Raw genomic sequence first — 24,869 nt, forward strand, 5'->3', positions numbered from 1 at the left:
CTAAAATGCATGACCAAGAAATTCTGCTTGAGATGTGATGCAGAAATGGTCAATGAACCAAAAGGCTAAAGGATAGATAGAACAGAGGAGGAGATCCTTCAGGCACCAAAACTATCCTGGGATACAAATTGCATCACCAATATTGTGCACAGTTGTGGGATATCCTTCCCTTTGGCTTGCTGGTCCAAGCCAGTCCTTGGAGAAACTTTTAGCTTATGCAACTTTGCGGGGGGAAGGAGGGAAGCCCCACAGAAGTATCTCTATGTGGAGCACTTTCATCTGAACTGTGCCACAAATCCTTTTACCTTCACTTGTATCCAAAAAAGGGAAAAGAAGAAATCTACTAAAATACAGCATTTAGAAACATCAATGCACTCACACACAAATTGTAAGATAGAGCTAAAACATTTTAAAAAGGGAGGCTTTCTTATTCTTTGTGCTGTTAAACGCTGATCCATTCAGCCCCAGAGCTGCCAAGATTCTTCCATCCCTGAGATGTGTGAAAATACCTGAGAATAAATTGCAGAATCGTGTCGGGTTTTTTTTTTCTTCCTTTTTTTCCTCTTAAAAGTTTAAAATATACAAAAATACAAAACGGAATATTTATACTTTTAAAACAAGGGAACATTTCCCCCCAAGGAAAAGCAAAATAACCCCAAACAAACCCAAAGATACGTCATTCACGCACATCATAGTGCAGATTTTTCACATCACGGCTTCAGAGCAGAGAGGTCCACCCACCCCCTCCCGCTTTTCACACGGCAAGTCCAGCTGTCCGCGGGAACAAAATAAATTAAAGGCAGAGCTACAGAAATTAAGCTGGGCAATGGAGCAGCAGTTTTTATCTGATGACTGGGGTTGCCAAAGTAAACACATATTTAAACTTAGAACCCTTGTCCTCATTTAGTGAATGAAAAATATATAAGGTTGCATGCACAGCAGTATCAGATGTATGTCAAATTCAAATTTATATGTCTGTTGTCTGGGTATTTGTTGTGTGTGTGTGTGAGAGTGTGTGTGTGTGTGTGTGTAACATCTGAATTAGCCAAACAAGCACATGCAGGAAGAAGCATGGCTATACCACTGCATGGCACAGTAGATAAACAGATCTAATCCTCCAGGTTTGTTTTGGCAGAAATCAGACTCCTGAGCCTGCCAATGCTCCTTCAGGTCCCATAAACATCTACTGTTTGTGGTTCCTACTTTTTCCTAACAACAACAAAAATCCCAGTTCAGATAGGGAAATGGAGGGGGGATTCCGTTATTTTCGGTTAAGGGAGCATGGAGTAGGCAGTTTGGGGAGTCTGTGTCCCTAAAGACCCTTCCTTGAGCCTCAGATTGTCTTAGAGCAGGGACCCTGCCAGTTATTTTATTTGTATTCCAATGATCTTGTCAATGTGTGAAAATGACATACACACACACACACAAACACAGACACACTTAACTCAAGTACAAACACATCCTGAGATCCGTAACTTTTTTGTTTTTGCATTTTCTTGTTCTTCACTTGGGTTGGTGAAGAAAGCCAAGTCATGAAGGTACCTTTGGCTTTTTCTTCCAATTTCACAAAATTGAAGATTGCTTAAGAAAGGGATTCCTCAGATTCCACACCCACTAAAAGGAGAAAAAGGGTTCCCCCTTCCACTCAAGTTTTTTGCCTTTGCTAAAGATAAAAGTTGCTGCTCTCCTGCCCAGTGCTTGTTCACCCATAGCTTGGAGCCAATGCTGGTCTCTGCTCCCATTTTGGCTGACTTGATACCCTGAAGCCGGTCAACTGGGCAGATTTCCAGAGATCATTCCCTGGTTTCAGGAAGAAAGGGTGAGCTGTGCATTTCTTCCTCCTCTCGGAAGTACGGGGGCTTTCCCTGAGAACTGGGTGATTGCTGCGTTTTGACTGGGCAGTTGGCCACCATGTGAGTGATGCTTTGGCAGAAGTGGCATTTCTTAGGCTGTGGAGGGAGCTTGCATTCTTTGGCATGATGATCCAGGCCACCACAGTTGTAGCATCTGGGGAAAAAGAGGAAATCAAGATGGGAGGGGAAATCAGGAAGGTTATTCCAGGAAAGCTGTAGCTGTCTGTATTACCACAAACTAGCCAAAACAAAGGAGAATTATATCATCCAGTGTTAAACCTAGCAGAGCCCTAATGATTTTGGCTGATATAAATAAAACCTAAACGAAACCAATGTAATTACTGAGCCAGGGCCATACCAGGAAACCTCATAGCGTGTGCGCGTGCACTCTCTCTCTCTCCCTCAATGATAAATAATAAATAATATAAATGATAAATGATATCCGTCCGTTTACTCAAAGCCAAGCCGTACTAAATGCCTCCAATACAGGAAACACAATGTTGCCAGCCAATCAAGACAAAAAAACACTACAAAACAGACAGAAGATATTAGAAACACCAATCAAGCAGAACACAGCAAACTCCAAGACCAATAAACACAGACCAAGACTCCCAACCAATCAGGATGAAGAAAAAAACCATTCTAACACAGCAGTAGGCTAGCACCATATTTAAAACAGAAACGGCTGTGAAAGCCTGACTCACAGACAAACACTATACAGAAACCTGATGGTGGCAGATAAGATTCTGCCGAAACGTTGCTACAACTTTAAAAGCACAACTATAATGACGTGGGAAAATACTCAAAGCTGAATACCATACACACACACACACACACACACACACACACACAGAGGTCTTGGTGTGTTCGGGTCTTTTCCCGTGTAAGATTGAGAGCATCCTGGCAATGTTTCGATGAGGTATATATAGGGAGACGGCAACTCCGATCACGCTTTGCTCGCACAAGCACGAAGCCGAAAGCACCAGCCTGAAGATGGCGAGTGGGACCTTGTTGAAACGTTGTCAAGATGCTCTCAATCTTACACGGGAAAAGACCCAAACAAGCCAAGACCTGCATATATATATAAAATGTATTTGAAAACATGTTAAGAATATCTGGTTTTACAACCAGACAGCTGAGAGATTTTTGTTGGCCTTCTGGTGTTGGGACACTCCTCAGCAAATGGGCTATAATTCAGCAATAAAAGCACTACCATTCTATTCACCCATCCTTCCAACTGTATTATGTCAGTAGAATAAGTGGATTCTCTTAAATAGCCTGGTACCCATTTAAGATATTAGAGAGCCAGGAAGCATAGACGACCATGAATCAACCAAGGGTGTGGTCTAAAGGCTTGTGTTTCAGTCAGTAAGTCTTATCAAGTTACCAAATCACCCCATCTCATGGGTTTGTGCACACCTTGAACCCTGAGCAAGTGGGCCGAGTTCATGCAAGCTGCTAGCAAAAAGGCTAAATTTAACCACTTAGTTATGCTATGCCAAATTGCCAGATCTGTAACAGCCGGTTAACAGTTAACCAGCCAATGTAAGATAATCCGGTGTTTTCCAGATGTGTTAAGAATGCAACTCCCGCAGCCACTATGATCTTTAGAACAACTGGAGGGCCCGTGGCTGGGGACAAGTATTATCAGATATATATTTTTCCATGTATTGCTGTGGAAAGGCTCCCTGATGTTCTCTCTCTTCCTAGGTTGCCCAAGGGATGAGCTGCTGTTCACGCAGCCCATCCTGCAAGCACATGAATGCTGACGGGTTGGTCTATTTCTATTCAGCTGATTTGTATGTGTGTGTGTTATGTGTGTGTGTGAACTCTGACCTCTTCCTTTGTTGCCCTAGGAATCTGCATCTGCCATTCACTTAAAAAGCCAAAAGGAAGCAACTTATGTGGAAGAAGGAGACAACTGCTGGCCCAGCCTCCACCAAAGGAGGGTAAAACTGGCTGGGAATGATGGAACATATAGTCAAACACCTCCAGAGCGCACTAGATTGGGTGAAGCTGAATTAAGGCAGCTAATTAAAACAAGGTGATGATCTTTGTGTAGGCATAGCCGCATATGTTAGAGCCATAGTGGTGCAGTGGTTAGAATGCAGTATTCTGGATTGCTCAAGGTTGACTCAGCTTTCCATCCTTCCGAGGTCAGTAAAATGAGAACACAGATTGTTGAGGGCAAAATGCTGACTTTGTAAACTGCTTAGAGAGGGCTGTAAAGCATTATGAAATGGGATATAAGTCTATTGCTAGCATGCTGGATCTGAAAGTGAAAAGGGTTCCAGAGGGCAGGGCAAAACATCCAGAGCACCGTCTGCTACTCCTTTAAAACAAGACATCTCTAAGAAACCAGACCATTCAAATGACCAATCAACAAGAGAACCAATCAGCTGCTCAGAATTTAAATATATCTCCAAGAGAACAACCAATCACACAGCCAACTGACCACAGTAGCACACAAGACATTTATACGCTAAAGAGAATAGGACAAGAAAATCCTGCTGCTGATGTTACCTTGTCTGGAAACAAAACCTTCAGAAAGTAAATTAAAGCAAACTTGGAAAGCAAACCATGACCAAAATCTAAAACTCAAGCTACAAGTATTTTCTATCATTACAAACATCTCTTCTCCCAGGCCTGCACTGGTGTGCCTACATGCCTATTTGCCATTCCCATCATGCCAGAAGACATCGGGCAACTGAAATTGCTCATTTATTTGATTTTTATACCACCTTTATTTTCATAATAACCCAAGATCACAATGAGCATACCTAATGATTCTTTATTATTTTCCTCACAACGATCATGTGAGGTGAGCTGGACTGAGAGAGAACAACTGACCCGAGATCACCCAGTCAGCTTTCATGGTTAAGGAGGAACCAGGACCTTAACCACTAGATCCAACTGGCTCATTATCTTATTGTTCTCATTATCTTGGTGAGAATGTCAGATGTCAATATTTCTTCCTACTAGCATTAAACAAATTTCTAGCTCTCGCAGTGATGGTGAAAAATGAACATTATTGGAAACTTTAGAAAGCCAAGCAAGGTTTTATTGTTATTAGCTATCTTGAGTACTATATGGGTGAGACAGAATCAAAAAATGAAATAAATAAAGAATGCCTGGATTTGCATAATATGCCAAACTGCTAGAAAGAAAGAAAAAAACATACATCTTTTAAGGTTATGTGGAACTTAATTCAAACTTAATTTAAATGATTGTTGTTTCTTTTTCCAGTCCAAAAAAAAAAAAAAAACCACTCTCACAAAACTGATTTCTATACATCCAATACACAGAATATCCCTTGCTTTTCCAAGCTTTGAAACTTCGTTGTTTAAGTCAAGAGGTTTCCGGACTCACTGAACAAGTCCCTAAACTAAGCCTTACCTATCTCCTTTCGACCTGCGTTTCTGAAGGTTTTTTCCCTTTGGTCTCCTTTCGCTGCCAATGCAGAAAACTCCTCCAGGGCCAGTGACTCGGATGGACTCCAAACCTTTAGAGGATTTCTTGAAAGTGAACTCAACTGCTTCTCCTTCTTTCAAGCTGCGGAAACCTTCCATGTGGAGCTTGCTCTGGAGTCCAGGAAAAGAGCGGGAAGAGCAGTTTAGCAATGAAAAGGAAATTATAAAATACTGACAAGCAAAGCAGAGAACGTTCAGGTAAAATCAATCGTGCATTTTCACTGAATGTAATACGCATATTCACCCACAAACTTGCAATGGATGTTTGATTTAAGTAACTGAAGATTTGAACCACTTGCAAAGGTCACTCCATTGGTCATGGACCGGGCATAAAATACAAGTTACAAAGCTTTCTCTGCCCAGAAAGAAACACAGTTGGCACGCTGAACTATTTTCATGTATTTTCATATTCATTGTGTTATTTATTGATGTATTTTGATTAATATATCTGATTACACAATGTTTAATTCTGAACTCAGAATACTCCAAGGGCTATTTTGAGCTAGTTGAAAAGGTAGGGAACAACACAGAACTCTGAAAGACCAGTAACACAACCCTCAAAACAAGTCTTCTAATATCAGTGTACACAACCAACTATGAGAACTATGTAACTATGTATACCCCTCATTGAATTTCTTCTGAATTTTCATGTTCTATTTCGAAACATTATCTGACAGCAAACTGAATCAGACCAAGAAAACTCTACTCCGTGACACTGTTATGAAGCAAAACTTACCTTTCTCAAAATACAATAACATCAATTCAGAAATTTCTCCCCATGTTACAAATGCATCCTTATACCTGTGTTCAGGGGTCAAGCCCAACCTAGTACATGCCTATGAAAAGCCATTGCATTATAGGTTATTAAATAATATAATCGAAAGGATGGAAGGCACCAAGATTATCTCTAACCCAACATTTCAGCAATTTGAAGATATTCGATTTCAGTTCCTAGAATTCCTCTCTACCAGATGGCTGCCTGGGGAATTCTGGGAATTAATATCCACACATCTTCAAGTTTTAAGGCTGAGAAACAGTGATTCAGCCCAACTTCTTTAAAATGGAAGAATCCACTACAGATCCAATAACAGAGGGCTAAACAGCCTCTGATTAAACAGCTCCAGTGAAAAAGATATCATCACTGAAAGAATCCATTGCTGAACACTTGTATTATAAGCAATTGTTCCTGACATCCAGCCAAAGTCTATTTTAATTTAAACACATTATTTGTTGTGTTTCTGCATCAACTCTTCAGAAATTATCCCCTATCGTCTACATAACAGCTTTTCAGATATTCAGAGACACCGTCTAAACTTCCTGCAGTCTTCCCTTCTCCTGGCTAAACATACCCAACACCTCTCACCATTCCTCTGAAGTTCTCCCTTCCAGGACCCCTTATCAGCTTGGCTGTTCTTCTCTAGACATGTTCCACTTTGTCAGTGTCTTCCCTAAATAGTGGTGCCTCAAGCTGAATGCAATATTCTAGGAACAGTTTGATCAACACTGGAAAGGAACTCAATGGAGCTCAACCGCACAGAATTACTTATAGGACTGCAATTAAAATATTTTCATTTTTCATGGAAGGTGGGAAATTTATAATCCTTGAAGATTATAATCCCTGGAGATCTGTCTACCCCACTGATTTGACCCCAGTCTCCAAAGGAAACCCACAGTAGTCCTTGTACTATTTGGTCAATTTCTGTCATCACCTCCCCACTGTGATCCTTATCTCCCCCCCACCTTTATATTCCCCTCAAAGCCCCCCTAGGTTATCAGCTTTAGATTCAAGGCACAAAAAGGCTTTGAAACACAAGGGGGTGCCCATGAAGAACTATCAGCAACTCCTTCAAGCAGCCAACACTTGATACTCAGGATTCAGAAGGGTCTTGACAGAAGTTGAGTACATAGGGCCCTATCCAACAAGATGCAATTCAGTGGTGAAAAAAGTAAGGAACAGCATGTAGGGAAGAAAAACCAAATGCATAAGTATAGAACAGGAGATACCTGGATCAACAGTAGTAACTGCGATAGATCTAGGTTTCTACCACTTAAGTCTGAGCCAGTAGTGTGCTGCAGCTGCCCAAAAAGCCAATGCAATCCTGGGCTGCCTCGACAGAGGGATAGTACCAAAATCATGAGAAATGATAATACCGCTTTATACTTCATGGTGAGGCCACATTGGGAATACTGCATTCAGTTCTGACCTCCAATAATAAATACAGAAAAGATACTGAGACCCTAGAAAGTGTGCAGAGAACAACAAAGATAATTTGGTCTGGAGGATAAATTATACGAGGAACAGTTAAGGGACCTCGCCTATTCAAAGGAAGGATTAGAGGTGACATGATGGCTGTCTTCCAATAAATGAGAGGCTGTTCCAGAAGAGGAGGTTGACTTATTCTGCAAAGGCAGCGGTCCCCAACCTTTCCAACGGCCCCAACGGCCTGGCGGAGGTGGAGGGGAAGAGGAAATGCTTTTGCGCATGTGCACACAGCATTCACCAGTGGAGATTTGCACACACATGCTTGGCCACCACTTCCATGCTCCGGTTCCGAATGGGATGTCGCCCGATATTAGGCCACAAAATGGAGGCTGGGGAACCCTGTTCCAAAGCAACAGATGGACAAAAAGTAATGGGTGGAAGCTTGTTTAGGAGATCCAACCTAGAACTAAGGAGAATTTTCCAGACAGTGAGAACAATTAATCAATGCAACAGCTTGCCTCCCCAAAGTTGTGTATATTCCATCTTCACTGGAGGCTTTCAAGAATAAGACTGTACAACCGTTTGATCGGGATGGTATAAAATCTCCTGTATTGAGCAGGGGGGTTGGACTAGATGACTCCTGAGGGCCTTTCCAGTCTATGTTCTATGCTGCATTTTTCCCTTTGCTGCTTCAATATAATCCTGGAAAAATATTTGATGTCCAAGAGTTGCAGACCAATGCTACCTAGATGTCCCTGTGCTTCTGGGAACACTTTTTTTTTCTTTCAAAAGTGCTGCATGGCATCCTTATTCAGATTTTATTAAAAACAGTCAATAAGGTCATCCTCTTAGCCTTATGGTAATTACTCAGGAGTAATTCTGATTCGATGTAAAAACACATCTGCAGCACCCGAAACAATCAGAAGCTGTATGGATGTCCACAGACTCTAACCAATTAAAACTTAATCAGCTTGATTGGAAGCCTCCTTTGAACCCCCTTATTTGTTTGAACCACAGATCAGGTCTCTAAAGACCATCTCCTAACACTCCTCCTAATTCATTCTCAGCTATAAGAATAGATCAATTATTGTTCTATAGTCCCAGGAACTCTGAGAAGACCCCTCTGAGGTCTTCTTCCCTCACCTCACCCATTTTGGGAAGCTTTTCCCTAAACCGCTTGTTTCATTTCTAAATTCCACAACCAACTTTTCTCAACTTTCAGAAATAAATATTTATTTATGTGTATTTTTGTGCTGGTCAAGTATGAAAGTGAAATGATAAATCAAGAGCTAGTTTCTCATACAAATTTGATCATTGATATAATGTGTTATGGTTTTTTTTTGGGGGGGGGGGTGTTGTTCATTGCCCAGAGTTTTATTAGCAGATAAGCAGTTTTATATATACATACCTGGAAATACCCGAACAAAGCTTAATACCATACATATAAATACCCGCGAAAACATAAGATATGTATATGTAGATAAGCAGTTATATCTAGGGTCGCGGTGGCTCAGTGGCTAAGACACTGAGCTTGTCGATCAGAAAGCTCGGCAGTTTGGTGGTTTGAATCTCTAGCGCCACATAACAGAATGAGTTCCCGTTCCTTGTCCCAGCTTCTGGCATCCTAGAAGCTTGAAAGCATGTTTAAAAAATGCAAGTAGAAAAATAGGAACCACCTTTGGTGGGAAGGTAACAGCGTTCCGTGTGCCTTGGTGACCACAGAGACGTCTTCGGACAGTGCTGGCTCTTCGACTTTGTAACTGAGATGAGTACCGCTCCCTAGATCCGGAAACAACTAGCATGTATGTGTGAGGGGAACCTTCATCTTTACCTTTAAGTAGTTATGTACATTTGCAAAATAAATAAAAAATAAAATAGCTGCTATATCTTTTCCAACATTTCTTAGGTAGAAATAATAACCAATGTATAGTAACAACAAATGACAAGATGAAAAATGATTTTTTTCCTGGAATTGAGAGCACGTCAGATAATACATCCTCTCAGTAAGAATCGACAAGCAAAACAAAAATAATCTAACTTCAACTTAAGTTGACTTGTATCAGTTAACAAATTGATAAAGTAATAAAAAATAATAAAGTAACTTCCATGTAGAGTACCCGCCATACATATAACCAACTCTCTGTAAAAAGGTAGGGGAGATCCCTATATATAGCACATAACATAACCATTATATAACCCCCCACTAAAACTGCGGTTGTTTCCTCCCCAATATTAAGTATAGCACCTTAGGCCAGTTATGCAAATTATCTTACATTATTCCAGATCACACCTTACCCCAGGGAGCTAAGCACATAGTTTAATAGAAACCATATGCTTGGCATGCCCCAAATCCATATTTAAGTCCAGCTCTTGTTTTAAAAGAAGTAGATAATCCACAGTTTGAAAACCTTCTGCTCTCAGGGCTGTGTTTTAACCCAGGGTCATTTTTTGCAGAAAGTTGAATTAAGCCAAGAGATTTGCATCTTCAACAGTTCTACTAAAACAGGGGTGTCCAACCTTGGTAACTTCAAGATGTGTGCTGGCTGGGCAATTCTGGGAGTTGAAGTCTACATATCTTAAAAGTTGCCAATGTTGTCCATCCCTGAACTGTACTAAATAATAAAGAAACAAACAAATAAAAATAACACAGAGACACACACTATGTCAGGGAAATAAACAAAAATTAAAATATCTTGTGCAAATTCACAAATCACTACGGTCCAGGGTCTGGTGGAAAAGCTATTTTTTAAAGTTTTTCTTAAAAAAACAAAAACAAAAATCAATCAATCAAACAAACAAACACCCCAGCACATCTTATACATTTTTACTAGAAGAACTGCGCAACAACATGATATGACTTGTTTTGACTTGGCCTATTATACAAACGCAATTACTGTATCCTGTAAATCATAATTTATGATTTAGTATCTTGGAAGAATTTAGCCAGTTGTGACTTCTGAACGTAAAATTTGACAGCGTTCAAAAGTGCAAGAAACAAAGCACTTGCTCCTAATTTTAAAAACAGTGCTGAGAATGAGAAACAACTTCAGAGCTAGAATTAAATGCTTCATTTCCCACAAATTTATATATAATACCCCGAAGTCAGTTCACAAGTACAGGTCAAAATCCCAGTGAAAGGGATTATCATTCCCAAAATTTGATGCCACTATACTTAATTTTGGTTGTTTCATTCATTGCAAGTTTCCACTGGTTTAGCTGCCATAAACTCATAATCATTATCTCCTACCAGCAGGGCAATTTATACTCTCAAACACACACATACTATTAAAATGAGCTCTATGTATATCCCTAATCCTTTTGGGAGGGGAGGGAGTAGAATGGCAGAATTAATAATCTATCCATGCTGCTCTGGCCTGAGTCATTTTCAAGCCGGTTCAGGCTGTCCCTTCTGGGTGTATACAGGCCATCTGCTGCACACAACAGAGAAGAGCAAGCCTTTTCTTTCCTCTTGTCTTTCATTCTTTTTTTTTCCTTTAATGAATGGAGCAAACCCCTCATTCACGAGTTGTTCAGTAACCCAGGTCAGATGATGGCACTTCCCTGGGGCTCAAGGGTAAGCAACACCATATTTAAGAATACCGAAAAGCAGCACAATACACTACACTACCTGAACTACACCAGTTTGGCATTTCCCAAATGGATGCCCTCAACTGCGATGGACATAATCTGTTCACTGCCCAGAGTCCCTCTTTAAGTGGTTTTGAAATTTGATAAAGAAATAATTTCCAAACTGCTGTCATGCCCCCTCTGCAATTTCCCATCAAGTTGTAACTTTTAATGAAGCAGATTGTATGAGTGGAGGAAAGAGGAGAAATATGTGAATTACATAACATACTCACCTTCTGCATTTCAACCATATCATGCACCATTCATTAAACAAACCCTTCATATCAGAATGTCAGCCCCAAAGTCAACAATAATCAAACTTCCAGTGTTGTACAACCGGACTTATTAGATTTTTAAATGACCTGGCTGGATAAACATGCTAATATAGTAGAGGAGGAGTAATCATATTAATTGTAATGCAAACTCAATTAAACTGGATTTAGTTTAGATTTTATCCTAGCCCATTCTGTTTGCCTTGGTCCTGTCAATTATTTGGTGTGCAGTACAGCCTTCAAAGAGACAAAGCAAAAAAGTGCATTAATTTTATTTCACTTCATTTTCTAGGATTATAACCACTACAATTTGTTACTGCCCTGGAGTGTGGGGGTGTGGGTGCAAAAAGCCCTAGCCATGTGTAGTTTCTGAGCCTTCCACTTTGCTCGAACTCAGGGGTCACCAAATTTGGCAACTGTAAGACCTGTGGACTTCAATTCCTTCATGGTTGGCTGCGGAATTCCGGGTGCTGAAGTCCACAAGTCTTACAAATTTGAAGTGTTTTGCTCTAACTTGAAAATGGTAGATTTGGGGGTTATTTACACGCTGCAAAAGAAAGGAGCAAACCCTGTGACGCACACTTTTGAAATAATTATCAGGCCACTGACCTCGGTGCATCAGCTAATCAGTTTATTTAGGCAAGACTCTCTCTATATATAAAAAACATGTGAGTCTAAACATGAACTAGATAAAGCTTCAACAATTTAAAAACTTGAATATTCATAATCTCGGTAAAGATCGACAATTCTATCCCTTGATGCTTGTGGCACCGCACAATCCCTCTTTGATGCCAAGCAACAAGATTCAATTAAATGATTTTCAAATCCAGTGGAACAGATCATTCATGCCACAGCTGCTTCACCACACCTGGAATCTCATTCATCTAGAAGGGAGGAGGTCTCCATTATAGTGGCACACAGCTAATATAGTCACTCTCTGAATTCTCAATATTTTGAAAGCTGCTTAAGAATTCCAGGAACTGCAGATGCAACACATCTGAAAGGGCTATGAACTATGCAGGAACAAACCAGAAAAACAGGCTCTCAAATGGATATTTTTGATGCCTAAGTGTAATCACATTTAAATTCGACTCCCTATTTATTATCTAATTTGTTCTATCTGGTATGCTAAAGACTCTGCAGTGCAAAATATTTTGTTTTGGTTCAGGATTTGGATTCTCTACTCCATTTCCCGATTCCTCTCCAAGCCTCTTCCCAGTATGACATCCTGATGGGGCCATTTAACACCCCCTCCCATGTAAATAGAGATCAGTAGGTGGGCCCGACTCTAAGAATGCTGCAAACCACTCTCCTTACAATTTTGACTACATAACAATGCAAGGGACCCCACCATCCAACACAAAGAAAATAAGAAATAAGCCTTTGAATTAAGCTTGCAAATAATTATGACTTCCATTGTTTTTCCTAGCACAGATTTCCTACACTTGTACCTTCTAGGTATATTGGGATAACATCATTTCCAGCCCACTAATTGGAAGGGTACAAATTTGGGGAAAGCTGTGAGAAATTACCGTATTTTTTGTACTATAAGACGCTCCAGACCATAAGACACACCTAACTTTTGGGGAGGAAAACAAGAAAGAAAAAAAATCTGCCTCTGCTTCCCAGCAATTTGTCTCCTTGCAGCAAACAACCTGGTCAGTTTCAGCACAGCCTGATTTAGCACAAGCAGCTGATTGGTGGCTGGATCATGGGGATCGCCATTACCCATTGCCATCGCCATCTATTGCTGCCTCTGCACACCCCATTTTTGGCCTATGTGTCAATCAGCTGCTAAATCAAGGTGTGCTGAAGCTGACCAGGCTGTTTGCTGTTTATTGCAAGAAGGCAAATTGCTGGGAGGCAGAGGCTGAAGGGTGGGGCCAGCGGGTGGGCGGGGCTTCAACAACATTCACTGCCTAAGGCACACAGACATTCCTACCCACTTTTGTGGGAGGGGGAGTGTGTCTTATAGTGCGAAAAATACAGTTATGTTGTGTAATGTTTTGTGGTAGAAAACAGACATACCTTTGTCTGCAAACACCACCACTGTTCACACATTGATTAATGTTGCTTGCCTTGTACTTATACTATTACTGCACACTGTTAGAGAGTTTTATCTGCTGGCCGTGAAGATGTATTCTGTATTCATACCGACTGCTAAATAATCTCATGTATATGTTTCTTTAGGTTTTTTTGTTATTACATTCTTCCAGGATGTTTTCCATCTCCCAATCTATGTTTCCTATCTTTTTCAAAATCAGCTGAAGTTGGCTAATGTTCGTTCATTCAGATGCTCTTTCAGACGGGCCACATTCCCCTAGAGCAGGGGCCTTCAAACCTGACAGCTTTAAGACTTGTGGACTTCAACTCCCAGAATTCCTCCTCCAGTCATGTTAGGTCAGGAATTCTGGGAGTTGAAGTCCACAAGTCTTAAACTTGCCAAGTTTGAAGACCCTTTCACTAGAGTATCCGAGTATAATGCATGGAGAATTCACCCAGTGATTTGATTCTTGCTATATACAAAGTACATCCACCAAAGTGGTTGCTGAACAATTTTGATAGATATAATCATGTGTGTGTGTGCACGTGCACAGGTGTGGCAACAAGCAAATCAGTTTGTGAATTCTCCTTCAGGCTTAATCTCAAATAATTCAAAAAGATACTCTGGTCTCCTCTGCCATATTGCTGTTCCACCTCCTGCAATTTAGATCAATTTGCTTTTAATCCACAGAGTAAAACAAAAGATTTCCCACAAATCAGCTTTTCCCACAGAGTGCCTTCCAAAGACAAAACTTTCTTCATCCATTAGAGCTGCATTTCATACCAGGGGAGTATTATCTTGGTAAATCCTTTTTAGCAGGTCATTACCCTGCCTTTCTGCCAAAACTGGCTTCCATTTTTACAAATATTCACACAACCTACCAAATCTTAAATCTTGGTGTACAAAACATCAATTGCATTCCCATGTATTATCATCCCCAAACAAACCACATTGCAATGATGTGTAGATGACAGTTTGCCTAGCTTCTGCTGAACGATAGTTTAATTTAGCACCATGCCCAATTTTGTGAACTTTTTGCCACGACTGTTAAGTGAACCATGCGGCGGTTAAGAGAATCTGCCTTCCCACATTGTCTTATTATTCCTACCATCCAGAATAGTGTCTCTCTCAAGCTTGGCAACTCTTAAGATGTCTGGACTTCAACTCCCAGAATTCCACAGCCCATATACTGACTGCGGAATTTTGGGAATTGAAGTGCAGACATCTTAAGAGTTGCCAAGCTTCAGAAACACAGATCTACAAAAATGAAACAAAGCTGGTGCTATTTTCAGTTACTCACCTTGTCCACTACAAAGCATGTTCCTTCTCAGAAAACCTTAAGAAGCTTCTCGAGACCTTCCCCAAAGTATCTTTATAAACAAATCACACACCCCATGATCGCTGTGCTTTTTCTTTATAACAAGAGCACAAAGGGATGTTCAAAAATAACTGGCAACAAAAACAAGATAAAAATCAAAAATAAAACCGCCAGGCAGACAATTACAGGTAGTCCTTAACAATCTGTTCGGATGTGCTGGGAATCATGTGATAATCGTTCATAACCTTCCCAGCAGGCTTTGGACAAGCCAAGTCAATGTGGTAAGGCAGATTTGCTTAATGACTGCACAATTCGCTTAACGACTGCAGTGATTTGCTTAACTGTGGCAGAAAGGTTGTAAAATGGGGCACAACTCATTTAAAAATGGCCTTGCTTAGCAATGGAAACTTTGGGCTCAACTGTGGCCATAAGTCAAGGACCACCTGTAAAAACAATAGAAATATCCTGCACTGTTTTGGTGCAATTTGGAGCTTTCAACGGGTTTTAGTGTGTGACCCCAGAGCACTGGCTTCCTCCTCCTATCAGTTGCCCGTTGCTTCAATTTTAGTTATGTGAGAACTGGCAAAACTTTCCCGGCGGATTTCAAAACAGGGAGACCCACAACTGAGACAGTTCTGCTGGCTGCTGTTTCCACCTTCTGGGTCTACCGCAGTGATCTAAATCTGGGTTAATATTGGCAGAGACAAACTTTTAAGTGTTAAGAGGCATTGATAACCCAGCTCAAACCCACCGGAGTTTCTACAGATGGACTTGTTCACACAAAGTATCTCCCAAATAGCCATTTACATCGAGGTCTGACACCAACATGTCTCTGATAAATATAGATGATTGGGGGGAGTTAACACCATCCGCCGTCCGCTTACACCAACGCCTGCCTCTCTCTCTTGGCTGAGTGAAATACTGCTGTTTATTTTGAGGAGTGCTTGAGAGATTGGTCAACCCACCCCCGCCCCCAAAGGCAATCTTGTCTTCCCTTGGGGAACAAGGGAGAGAAAATTGCAAGGAAGGCTCCTTTCCCCTCCCCGGCCCTCCCTCCCTCCTGCCCTGGGTCTTTTGAAGTGACCTGCAAAAGAAGCTGGTGGTCTTCAGAACATCCCAAGCCCTCCCCGCTCCTTCCCAAAACACACACATTGTTCGAATTCCTCTGTTATCAGATAGGTAATCAAACTGAAGCCCCATTGAATTAGTCAAATAGCCCCCTTGCATCTGAAAGGAAGAGGCCCAAAGCCCCTCATCCCGGCACACCACACACAAAGCAGGAAAATTCCCAGGCCATCTCCAAAAAAACGAAAAAAAAAAATGAAAGGGGAAGGAGAAGGGGGGAAAAAAAGGAGAAGGAAAAGGAGAAGACTAAAGTTGTCCCTGTACAAGGGGAGGAGGGGGGGGCATTCCTGAAGCCCCGAATCTTTGGTAGAGGGCAGTCCACAGCCCTTGCAGATCTGTCCCCATAGCAGCAGACCTGCCATCCCGTTTAAGAAGCCATCACAGGATTCTCCGACCATGCCAGGACAACCAAAAAGTATGTTCGGTGGGGATTCAGTCCAATTTTATAAACATGGTTTTCATCCTAAATACAGACACCTTATATCCACCACTGGAATATTGCAATGCGACCAAGGTTCTGTTGCAGTTGCACTGGCTGACAGTACCCAAAATGTGCAGGGATCACAGGGGAGAGTAGAACCAACAACACCCATAGCAGAAAGCACAGACTGATTAAACGTTGGGAAGAGTGTCACCCATTGGCCATTTTCAGATCTGAACCAACTGAACGATATTGACTGCCCACCTTACTGTTCTCTTTTGCTGCCTCTGCGGATCTCAGTGAAGCTCCCTTTGTTAAAAGCGGGGCTGAACAAACACAACATCCACATGCAATATTCTACCATCATGGCAAACATGTAAGTGGCCATCGCAGAAATAACCTTCCCACCGTAAATTCTGTCACTGGAGACTGTAAATAAGCAATCCATCACAATCCTGATGAAATTTGAACAAGCCAAAAGCATTGACAAGATGTGGCCGCGCACAAGCTTCCTTTTCCTCACCAGTTCCGAAGAAGGATATAAATGGTCACCTCCAGCTTTATTCACTGATTCTGGGAATGCTTATTCCCACCATACCAACATACACCCAGGTCAGAGCTGAGCATTCTCAGCCCTCAAGCTTGGTGTTTTGTTTTTGTATCCCTTGGAAGCACGGGAAGTTACTGAAAACAGGCAACTGCAATGAAGGCAGCAAGATATATTTTAGCTAATTACACTGATGGGGAAGAGAGGAGATGCCCCACAAAACTCGCCTTAATAAATCCGCTAGTAAAATTCAATTCGTTTCGCACAATGGTGGTGTCTACTGTTGTCCTTCAGCATCACATAAGTGTTAAATGCGGTCTTCACCCACAAAACAGTCACTCCGCCTCTATTTCAAGCCAAACAGTCATGTAAACTACTGATATATTCCTGATTCCAATTTCTTTCTTGCCTATAAATTAGCCTGGCTAACTTACAAGCAGGTAGTAAACACGCCTGCAAATCTTGTCCATTTTATCTGCCATGTTCCCTGTTCTGCCTGATTGTAGAGTACTTTATCGGAAAAAATAATGTTTAATAAGAGCCTAAGAGAATGCTTTCAGAGATAGTTGCCCACTGGTTACCTAAATGATTACCCAACGCTCTTCTACTGTTCTTTGTCTAAAATGCCCACATCAACGCTACAGTAAATACAGAATGGGGGATTTGCATTTAGATCCTCCTTTTATGAAAGAAACTAGATTCTGAAAATGTTGTTTTCATGCCATACATTTAAAAAGCTCCAAATGTTAAATCTGATTGGTGTTTTCGGTTTTTGCATTTTTTATGGTTTGGCTTGATATGCAAACTCAGCTTGCTTACTTTGTTTATGGTTCAAATGTATCCTACATACTCAGAAAATAGATTAATAATCATTAATTATCAGCCCAGGTTACTGTTTTGGCATCAGGTCACCAATGAGTGATAGTGATGGGCTGCTAATTCCTGGGCCAGCTAAGAGGTATGTACCAGTTCTGTTGTAACACAGGGGTGAAACCATAAGACACATTCTTAATTTAATTGTGAATTTCTTTGTCTTTTCTCAACAGCTTTCTATCAGGAATATCAAGGGTGGGCAAAGTGCCAAATTTGAGCATTTTTCACTGCATTTCCACTATCACCATTTCTAAGGTGGAATTTATTTTAACCTATGAGTAAATTTGCAATATCTTTATTTTTATTCTAGCTAGTCTGGCATGAAATCATTTTTGGCTCTTTCAGTAGACAGAGAAAAACAGCATCTCTTTTTACATATTCTTAAATTCATAGGAATGGACTATGAATCAGAATCCATAATAAATTATGCATACAAATGTTAAACCAAAGATGTAATTTATATTCCTGAATGGTGTCTGTCTGGTCTGTCTCCCCTCTCTCTATTTATTTGTTTGTTTTATTTTTACAGCTGTCATTCTTTTTTTTTCAAGAATTTTAGTGGTTTATTAAAATATAAAATTACAAAGGAAAACGAATCTAGTGGGAAAGTAGAGGCAGGAAAAGTGAAGAGAGGAAAGTGTAGGGGAAAAGTGGGGAGGGGGAGAAAAGCATTGACTTCCAACTCTTTTTAGCATAGTAGAACAAGATAATATAGTTTTTACTTTTACATACGTAGTACTATGTAGTAGGCATCTCTACTACAACCTATTTAATCAGCAAGCTCTAACTTTATATTGTTAATTAAATGAAATCTGTATTCCACCTTTGAAAAGCCCAAGGCAGCATATGTGCTACTTACGTTCATGCATACTGGTGTGTGTGTGTGTATGTGTAAACTGAGCTATTGCCATCTTTCTGATCTATTCATCATTCTAAATGTATAGAATTATATATATAATTTACTCATGTACTCTTAAAATGATCAGAAAGATGGCAATAGCTCAGTTCTTATCTCAGATTAAACTATAATGCGGTTAGTTCCGATTTGATTGTGTTAATCCAGTCATTATACTTTCCTTCGCAAATAAGCTGAAAACAAGTCATAGTTCTGTACAAGTTATTAACTTTTAGAGCCATCCTGTTTCACAGACTGTCAGTGATAGGCTCAAATTACAGAACTGCTCACAAAATGTTGGATCTGATATTTAACTTTCATCATCATCAATGTGCTTCTCAAAATAGGATTTTATGTAGAATGAGCACTCAGATCTAGATCTACATTTGTTCTATTGTTTCTCTTTCATTTCAAAATTCTAACAAGCTATTATGGAAAGATCCAACCATACTCCATTTTAATGCAATGTGCAAATCCAAACAACTGTGCTTAGTAAACAAACCATTATGCAAACTATGTCAGCCTCACTTAAGAGACTAAGCAGGGGGTCACACCATAGCCACAAAAGACATACCATTACATCATAATTAAAGAATAAAACAATATTTTCCAGCAAACAAGCCTATTTCACAAAACCAAAGCTTAATTGGACTTTATTATCTAGATTGTACTAGTTCTTTAGTTCCAAAGCCATAATTTTTAAGACTTATGTCAAGAAGTCTACAGCCATCTCTATCTCACCATCTCTCCACCTCAAGCTTGGGGAAATGAAAGCTATCTAGAAACCTGCCTTCCCCAGTAACCTTTAAGACACTCACACAGTCCAGATGTAAACCCAAAAAGTAAGTATTTGGGAGTGAGATGTCTATCATAGGACTGGTCAACTAATTGAGAACAACCCAAACATTGTTTTTAGCCATAGATCCTCCAATTGCTACAGGGTGCAAAGTATTTTAAAACAGCATGGGATGCCAATGTTAAGAGTCATTAAGAGCAAAATATGTGAAATGCTAATGTCATCAAGCAAATAACCAAGTCAACTTCCTATATTTCTGAAAATGAATGTTTTTTAGTTCCTAGCAGATGCTATCACATTTTTTAAAAAAAAATCACATTCCTTGCAGCATCTAAAGGCTTAACAAAAGGATTTTAGCCTAGCATTTTTTCCATAATAGGGCCTTATAGTATAAAATAATATGGCTGGAAGTCCATCTGGTCCTCTTCTGTTACAATTTAAGATTTGACCTAGATATTTCAGAACTTTTAAGAATTTGTCAATGGTTTAAAATGGTCTTTAGCTGCTATACACCTCTTATAAAATATTGCAGATCACAAATGTGCCAAGAACCGTTGTAAATATTAAATTGAATTTTACTTGGCAGATTACTTTCCCCTTCTTCAGGTATACAACTTTATGCTACAGGAGAAGTTTATCTTTATTAAATGAGGCCGGAAGGAAATAAAATGTAACAGGCATATGGGGCTAATCCTCATTTTTTCTTGCAGATCAGTGGAGCATAGTTATTTTATACAGACATTCATTCTTGTAAAACTCTATTGTAGCAAAAATGAATAAATACTAGGCTAAGCAGATCTGATGTGGCATTTCCCACCCCTCATCAGATCAAAAGAAAGCAATTTGTGACAGAACAAGTTTCAGTTTTTACCAGTCTATATCCATTATCGTGTTGAACTGTAGATGGCTCTACAAATATATGACATTGTTAATTGCCCCTTCATTGGGGGTATTCACAGAATTGTTGTTCAAGGTGACACAGACATTCTTGCATAGTTAAAGAAATCTACATAGCATCTTTGTTCACCAAACCACACTACACTGATAATGTAGTGCTACACATACTTTCATAGAAGTAAGCTTCATTAAATATACAATTCCAGCCTAAGATAGGTTCACACAAGTAAACTAAATCAAGCTTTGTGAGGTCCTTGGTGCTCTCAGAGTTTGGTTGTTTTCTTGCAGACATTTAATTATCCAACTAGGTAACATCATCAGTGCTAGAAGAGTATGTGGTGTACTCAAAGCAAACTCAGAGAGCACCAAGAATCCCACAGTACAGCCCTGAGCTACAAATATTATTGTCTATCAAATCAATTTTTCCCAGATAGAATGTGCACCATGTACACCAAAGGATCAGATCAGGTAGAGATGTGGCTCTTGTCTCATTATCAAATAATACCCACCAGTGATTTTAGCTATGAGAAATCTCTGTGATGGAAAAATCAGACTAGTCCATTGTAGCGTATAACTCTGTAGCCATGATTTGTTTCAAGGAGAATACAGTTAGTGCTCCATGTTTCACAGGGAATCGTGTACATTTATTACATGGCAGTTAAGGCTGGAAGTTGCAGTAGAAATGATAGTTCAAAGAGAATGATTGGTTTTAAAAGATCCTTTCCTCCTCTTTGAAATGACTGAAGGCTTTTTCAGCAATGATCTCAAAGCAAAGGCAGCACAATATGTTAGGACTGGCTCCTGAACCATTGGGGGGAGGGGGTTAACCAGGTTTAGAACTAACAAGCAGCTAAGGAATTCCTTTTAAAATTTGTATAATATGCTCACATCTGAAAAATGCCAATCCAGATTTTGACAGCCATGTTTTATTGTACACAAGTTTCATTCAAGAATAGCTCTATTTATAGGATATGCTGTAAATGCAGAGAGACCAACAGACTGGAAGATACCAATTGTATATACATAGCAGGAAAACAATATGAAGGAATCAGCATAGAATCTATCCTGGTTTAATAATGCTTCTATTTCTCCTTTGGGAAGCTCAGGGAAAGAATCATCTTTAAATATACATATATTTTTATTGTATTTTGGATGTGTATATTATTTTATTTATCTCTTGGACTTTTGTTACCCAATTTGAACAAAAAGACAAGATACTGTAGGTTTCAGCTTAACATTATCAGCAAGCAAGAATTGTTCAATATAAAATTATTATTGATCTGGTAGTATTTTCTTCCTAGAGGTTTCCAAGCAGAGTTTGGGATTATAATTGCAAAATTCCAGTAACTTGAGGTACATGACTTCAACTCCCAGAATTCCCCAAACCGCTTGACCATTACTGAGCATTCTGGAAGATGATGTCTATAGATCTGGAGGTTCTTGGTGGGAGAAGTTGAGTGGACCAGATTGACTAGGCTTACTTCCAAACTCTTTAATTGTGTACCTGGTTTTCAAGGTAACCACAACCTTGATGCAGCACAGTGTACCTTAATTCAGCATGGTACCTTAATTCAACAATGCTCTTAGCTATTTTTCAAGTGTTCTCCCCACCAATATTTAGCCAGGATCCAAGTATTCATCTGCATTTTCCAAACTACTTTCTGCATATCCCTGCTCCATCCTAGCTGAATGAAAAGGAATTGAAGCCTTAAATAAAGCAAGAATTGATCAAGAAAGTAATAACTGTGCTCCTTTAACTTGGGACTATCCAGATAGAACTGCAATTCCAGTCATCCCCAGCTAAAAGAAGGGCATAGATTTTGACAGGGCTGGATGAGGAGACTGCATTTTAGATGTCCCCTAATTAATTTAAACTACCCACTTCTAGGTTTCTTAATATTGAATTCTGCGGCATCTACCCACAATTCATTTCTGACTTTTAGGTTTCTGTAGGATTGGTTAAACTTTTGCTCTTTTGAACTGGAAGCAGTTCCAGATCAAGAAAAGAGGAAGAGAAGAAAAGAAACAACCCAAGCAACTGAATGTCTCTAAGGCAAATCCATCCTTAAATGAATTCTTCCCAAGTAAGACGGTGGCCTTTCCCAGGAATTTAGCAATCCCAGAGAGAAGCTGCTTGCAGACAATGGCCTGATTATCTCAGCATTTTCTCCCCGCAGTGCCCTTTCAAGAAAAGGTGCCGCCTGGCTCCATTTGCCCTTAAGAGACCTGAGCGCGTACATTCACCCTGGAGGCAAATGCTGGCCAGCAAAGAAGACCTTTCTCTCCGATTGACTGCCTCTTTTTCATCTGATGTGTAGCTTCATTCCTAATGCAAGACATTTAACTTGTGGGTGCGCTTCAGTCCTCCTTTATGAAGTCCTAGATGGTGGGCCCCAATTATTAAAGCAGCCTGTCCAGTTTGCCATCATTTGGAGGTTTTGGACTACAACACCAATCAGCCAGAACATACAGAAAAGTTCCATAAGGGGTGGGAGATTAAGAGTTTTAAATCCAGGAATTTGGACCAGAGACAATTGAGTTGAAATCTTAAATGAACTCCATGGTGATTTGAATTCAAAGTCTCTACTGTTAGATTCACACACCATACCAACTTTTAAAAACTGAAACCATGGCTAGCTAGGTTTTTATGGGGAGAGGCTAGTGTCTTATGTCTACTCTATGTCTCACTTGGTGTTATCATGAGAATCCAAAAAATGGCTGAATCTGGTAACAAAAATAATAGTGATGGGTGAAGCTTATCCTTGAGTGATCAAAAGCCAGCTACCATAACTTACCCTAACTTATTTCACAGTATTGTTATGAAGATTTAAAGGTGGTACAAGGGGGTAATCTTTGGGCTGCTAGATTTAAGTTAAAAGAACAGTGTTTCTCAGTCTCAGCCATTTTAAAATATCTGAATATCAACTCCCAGAACTCTGAGAATTGAATCCACACATCTTAAAGTTTTGAGATAGAGAAACAATACTGGAGACCCTCCTTTAAAGCAAAGCATTCTCCTCTCTCACTTCCCTTGCCTCCAACTCTCTTTCCAATTCACCATTTCCTTCCCAAACGTTATTCCATATCTCATATTTACTACTCATTCTTATTATCTTACTCCTGGTTCTTTTGGAGAGGAGTAGCAGTTGGATTATTTTCACCCAAAACATCATTTGTATTTTAGCAACATGGCTAATCACTCTCATTCAGCCCAACCTACCTCACAAGATTGTTGTTCTGGGGATTAAATAAAGGGAGGGTCCTATATAAGCTTCCTTGAGCTCAAGAAATGATGATACATTTATTTATTAAATTGCATATAAGTAAATACATTAATAGTATTCCAAGTTTATTTAACTGTGGTATGTTGAATAAACAATAGCTAGGTTCACACACTGAGCCAACAAAAACTTTACATAATGGTTTGTCTGATATGTTGAGTAAAGCAGAATTAAATTCCTGTATAATATTCATCCAGGTTTCATAATTCTAACAATCTTGAGTCCTGCAAATTTGAAGTTTGACTACAGTTGGAAGAAGAGAGACCACAAGACAAGCTGACTGAGATAACTGTCCTTACCTGACTGAAACATGGGAGTCGGACAGAATGTGTGAAATACTTGTCCCACCTGATTGGTTTGGTGCTGTCAAAATTAATGTGCAAAAGCTGATTCATACAGGCAGGAGGGTTTCTCTGTGTTACCAGTTTTGGTGATTGAATGGTTCCTAATGTAAATATATTGTGCATTAACTAATAAAAGAAAAAGAAAACCCTGAATTATTTTCATACGTTTCTCAATTTGTAAGAGAAATGAACACACACAAAAATCTTGATTAGATCTACTAAGTTGTAGAGCAAATATGCACACCAGGATCGGATCAATGTCTTCAGTGCAACAACAGGGCCTTTCCAGTTATAGGGGAAGACAGAGAAATTCCACCCCCACACACATTGCTAATTGCTTGAATTAGGCGTTGGGGGAAGGGGGAAAATAATTGCCTGAGGCTGTTATCTCTTTGCTCCTGAGCCTCATAGATCCATTGACCAGCAAAAAAATATGCAAGTAACAAATATTTCCTCCAAACAGAAACTCTAAAACAACTCAACACTTCACCAACTGTTAACCAAACACCAAGTAAACCAGATTTAGCAGGAATGCAAACCACACGAAGCAAAATGGCTGTCAACAGCATAATGGAAGCTCTGATGAATATCTAAAAGCAGCCTTTCACATACATGACCATTGGATGTTATCTGTTCAGATTGCAAAGCCAGGTGAGAAAACAGAAGACAAGTCAATCTGTTCTCCATTTTGCCAAAATTTTGATTGCTTTGTTATCAGATGAGACAACTAGAAGTGGACGGTTGGAGAGAGGAAGAAAAAGAGGGAGATGGAAACTAACCCCCTGCTGGGACAGGCTATTGAAACCTGGTTCCTGTAATAAAGTGATTTAATAGATCTAAAGAGGCCAATTCCCTTCTTTCTTCCACAGTTACTTCCTGTGGGTTATCATTGACATATGTAAA

General features: G+C 39.9%; 1 protein-coding gene across 1 annotated transcript in view; it reads right to left on the reverse strand.

Moving 5' to 3' along the window:
* Window positions 1–1,633: 1,633 nt before the first annotated feature.
* Window positions 1,634–24,869, reverse strand: part of LIN28A (lin-28 RNA binding posttranscriptional regulator A) — a 32,209-nt gene continuing 8,973 nt past the window's right edge. Inside the window, exons 3-4 of the mRNA XM_026702844.2 lie at window positions 5,250–5,434; window positions 1,634–2,007 (exon numbers count right to left, since the gene is read on the reverse strand). Of these exons, the coding sequence (XP_026558629.1) occupies window positions 1,794–2,007; window positions 5,250–5,434 (399 nt within the window). The 3' untranslated portion in view covers window positions 1,634–1,793. The remainder of the gene's footprint in view (window positions 2,008–5,249; window positions 5,435–24,869) is intronic.

This window comes from Pseudonaja textilis, chromosome 10, assembly GCF_049901715.1.
Source record: "Pseudonaja textilis isolate UNSWEBS1 chromosome 10, rPseTex1.2, whole genome shotgun sequence".
In the NCBI taxonomy this organism is placed as follows: Eukaryota; Metazoa; Chordata; class Lepidosauria; order Squamata; family Elapidae; genus Pseudonaja; species Pseudonaja textilis.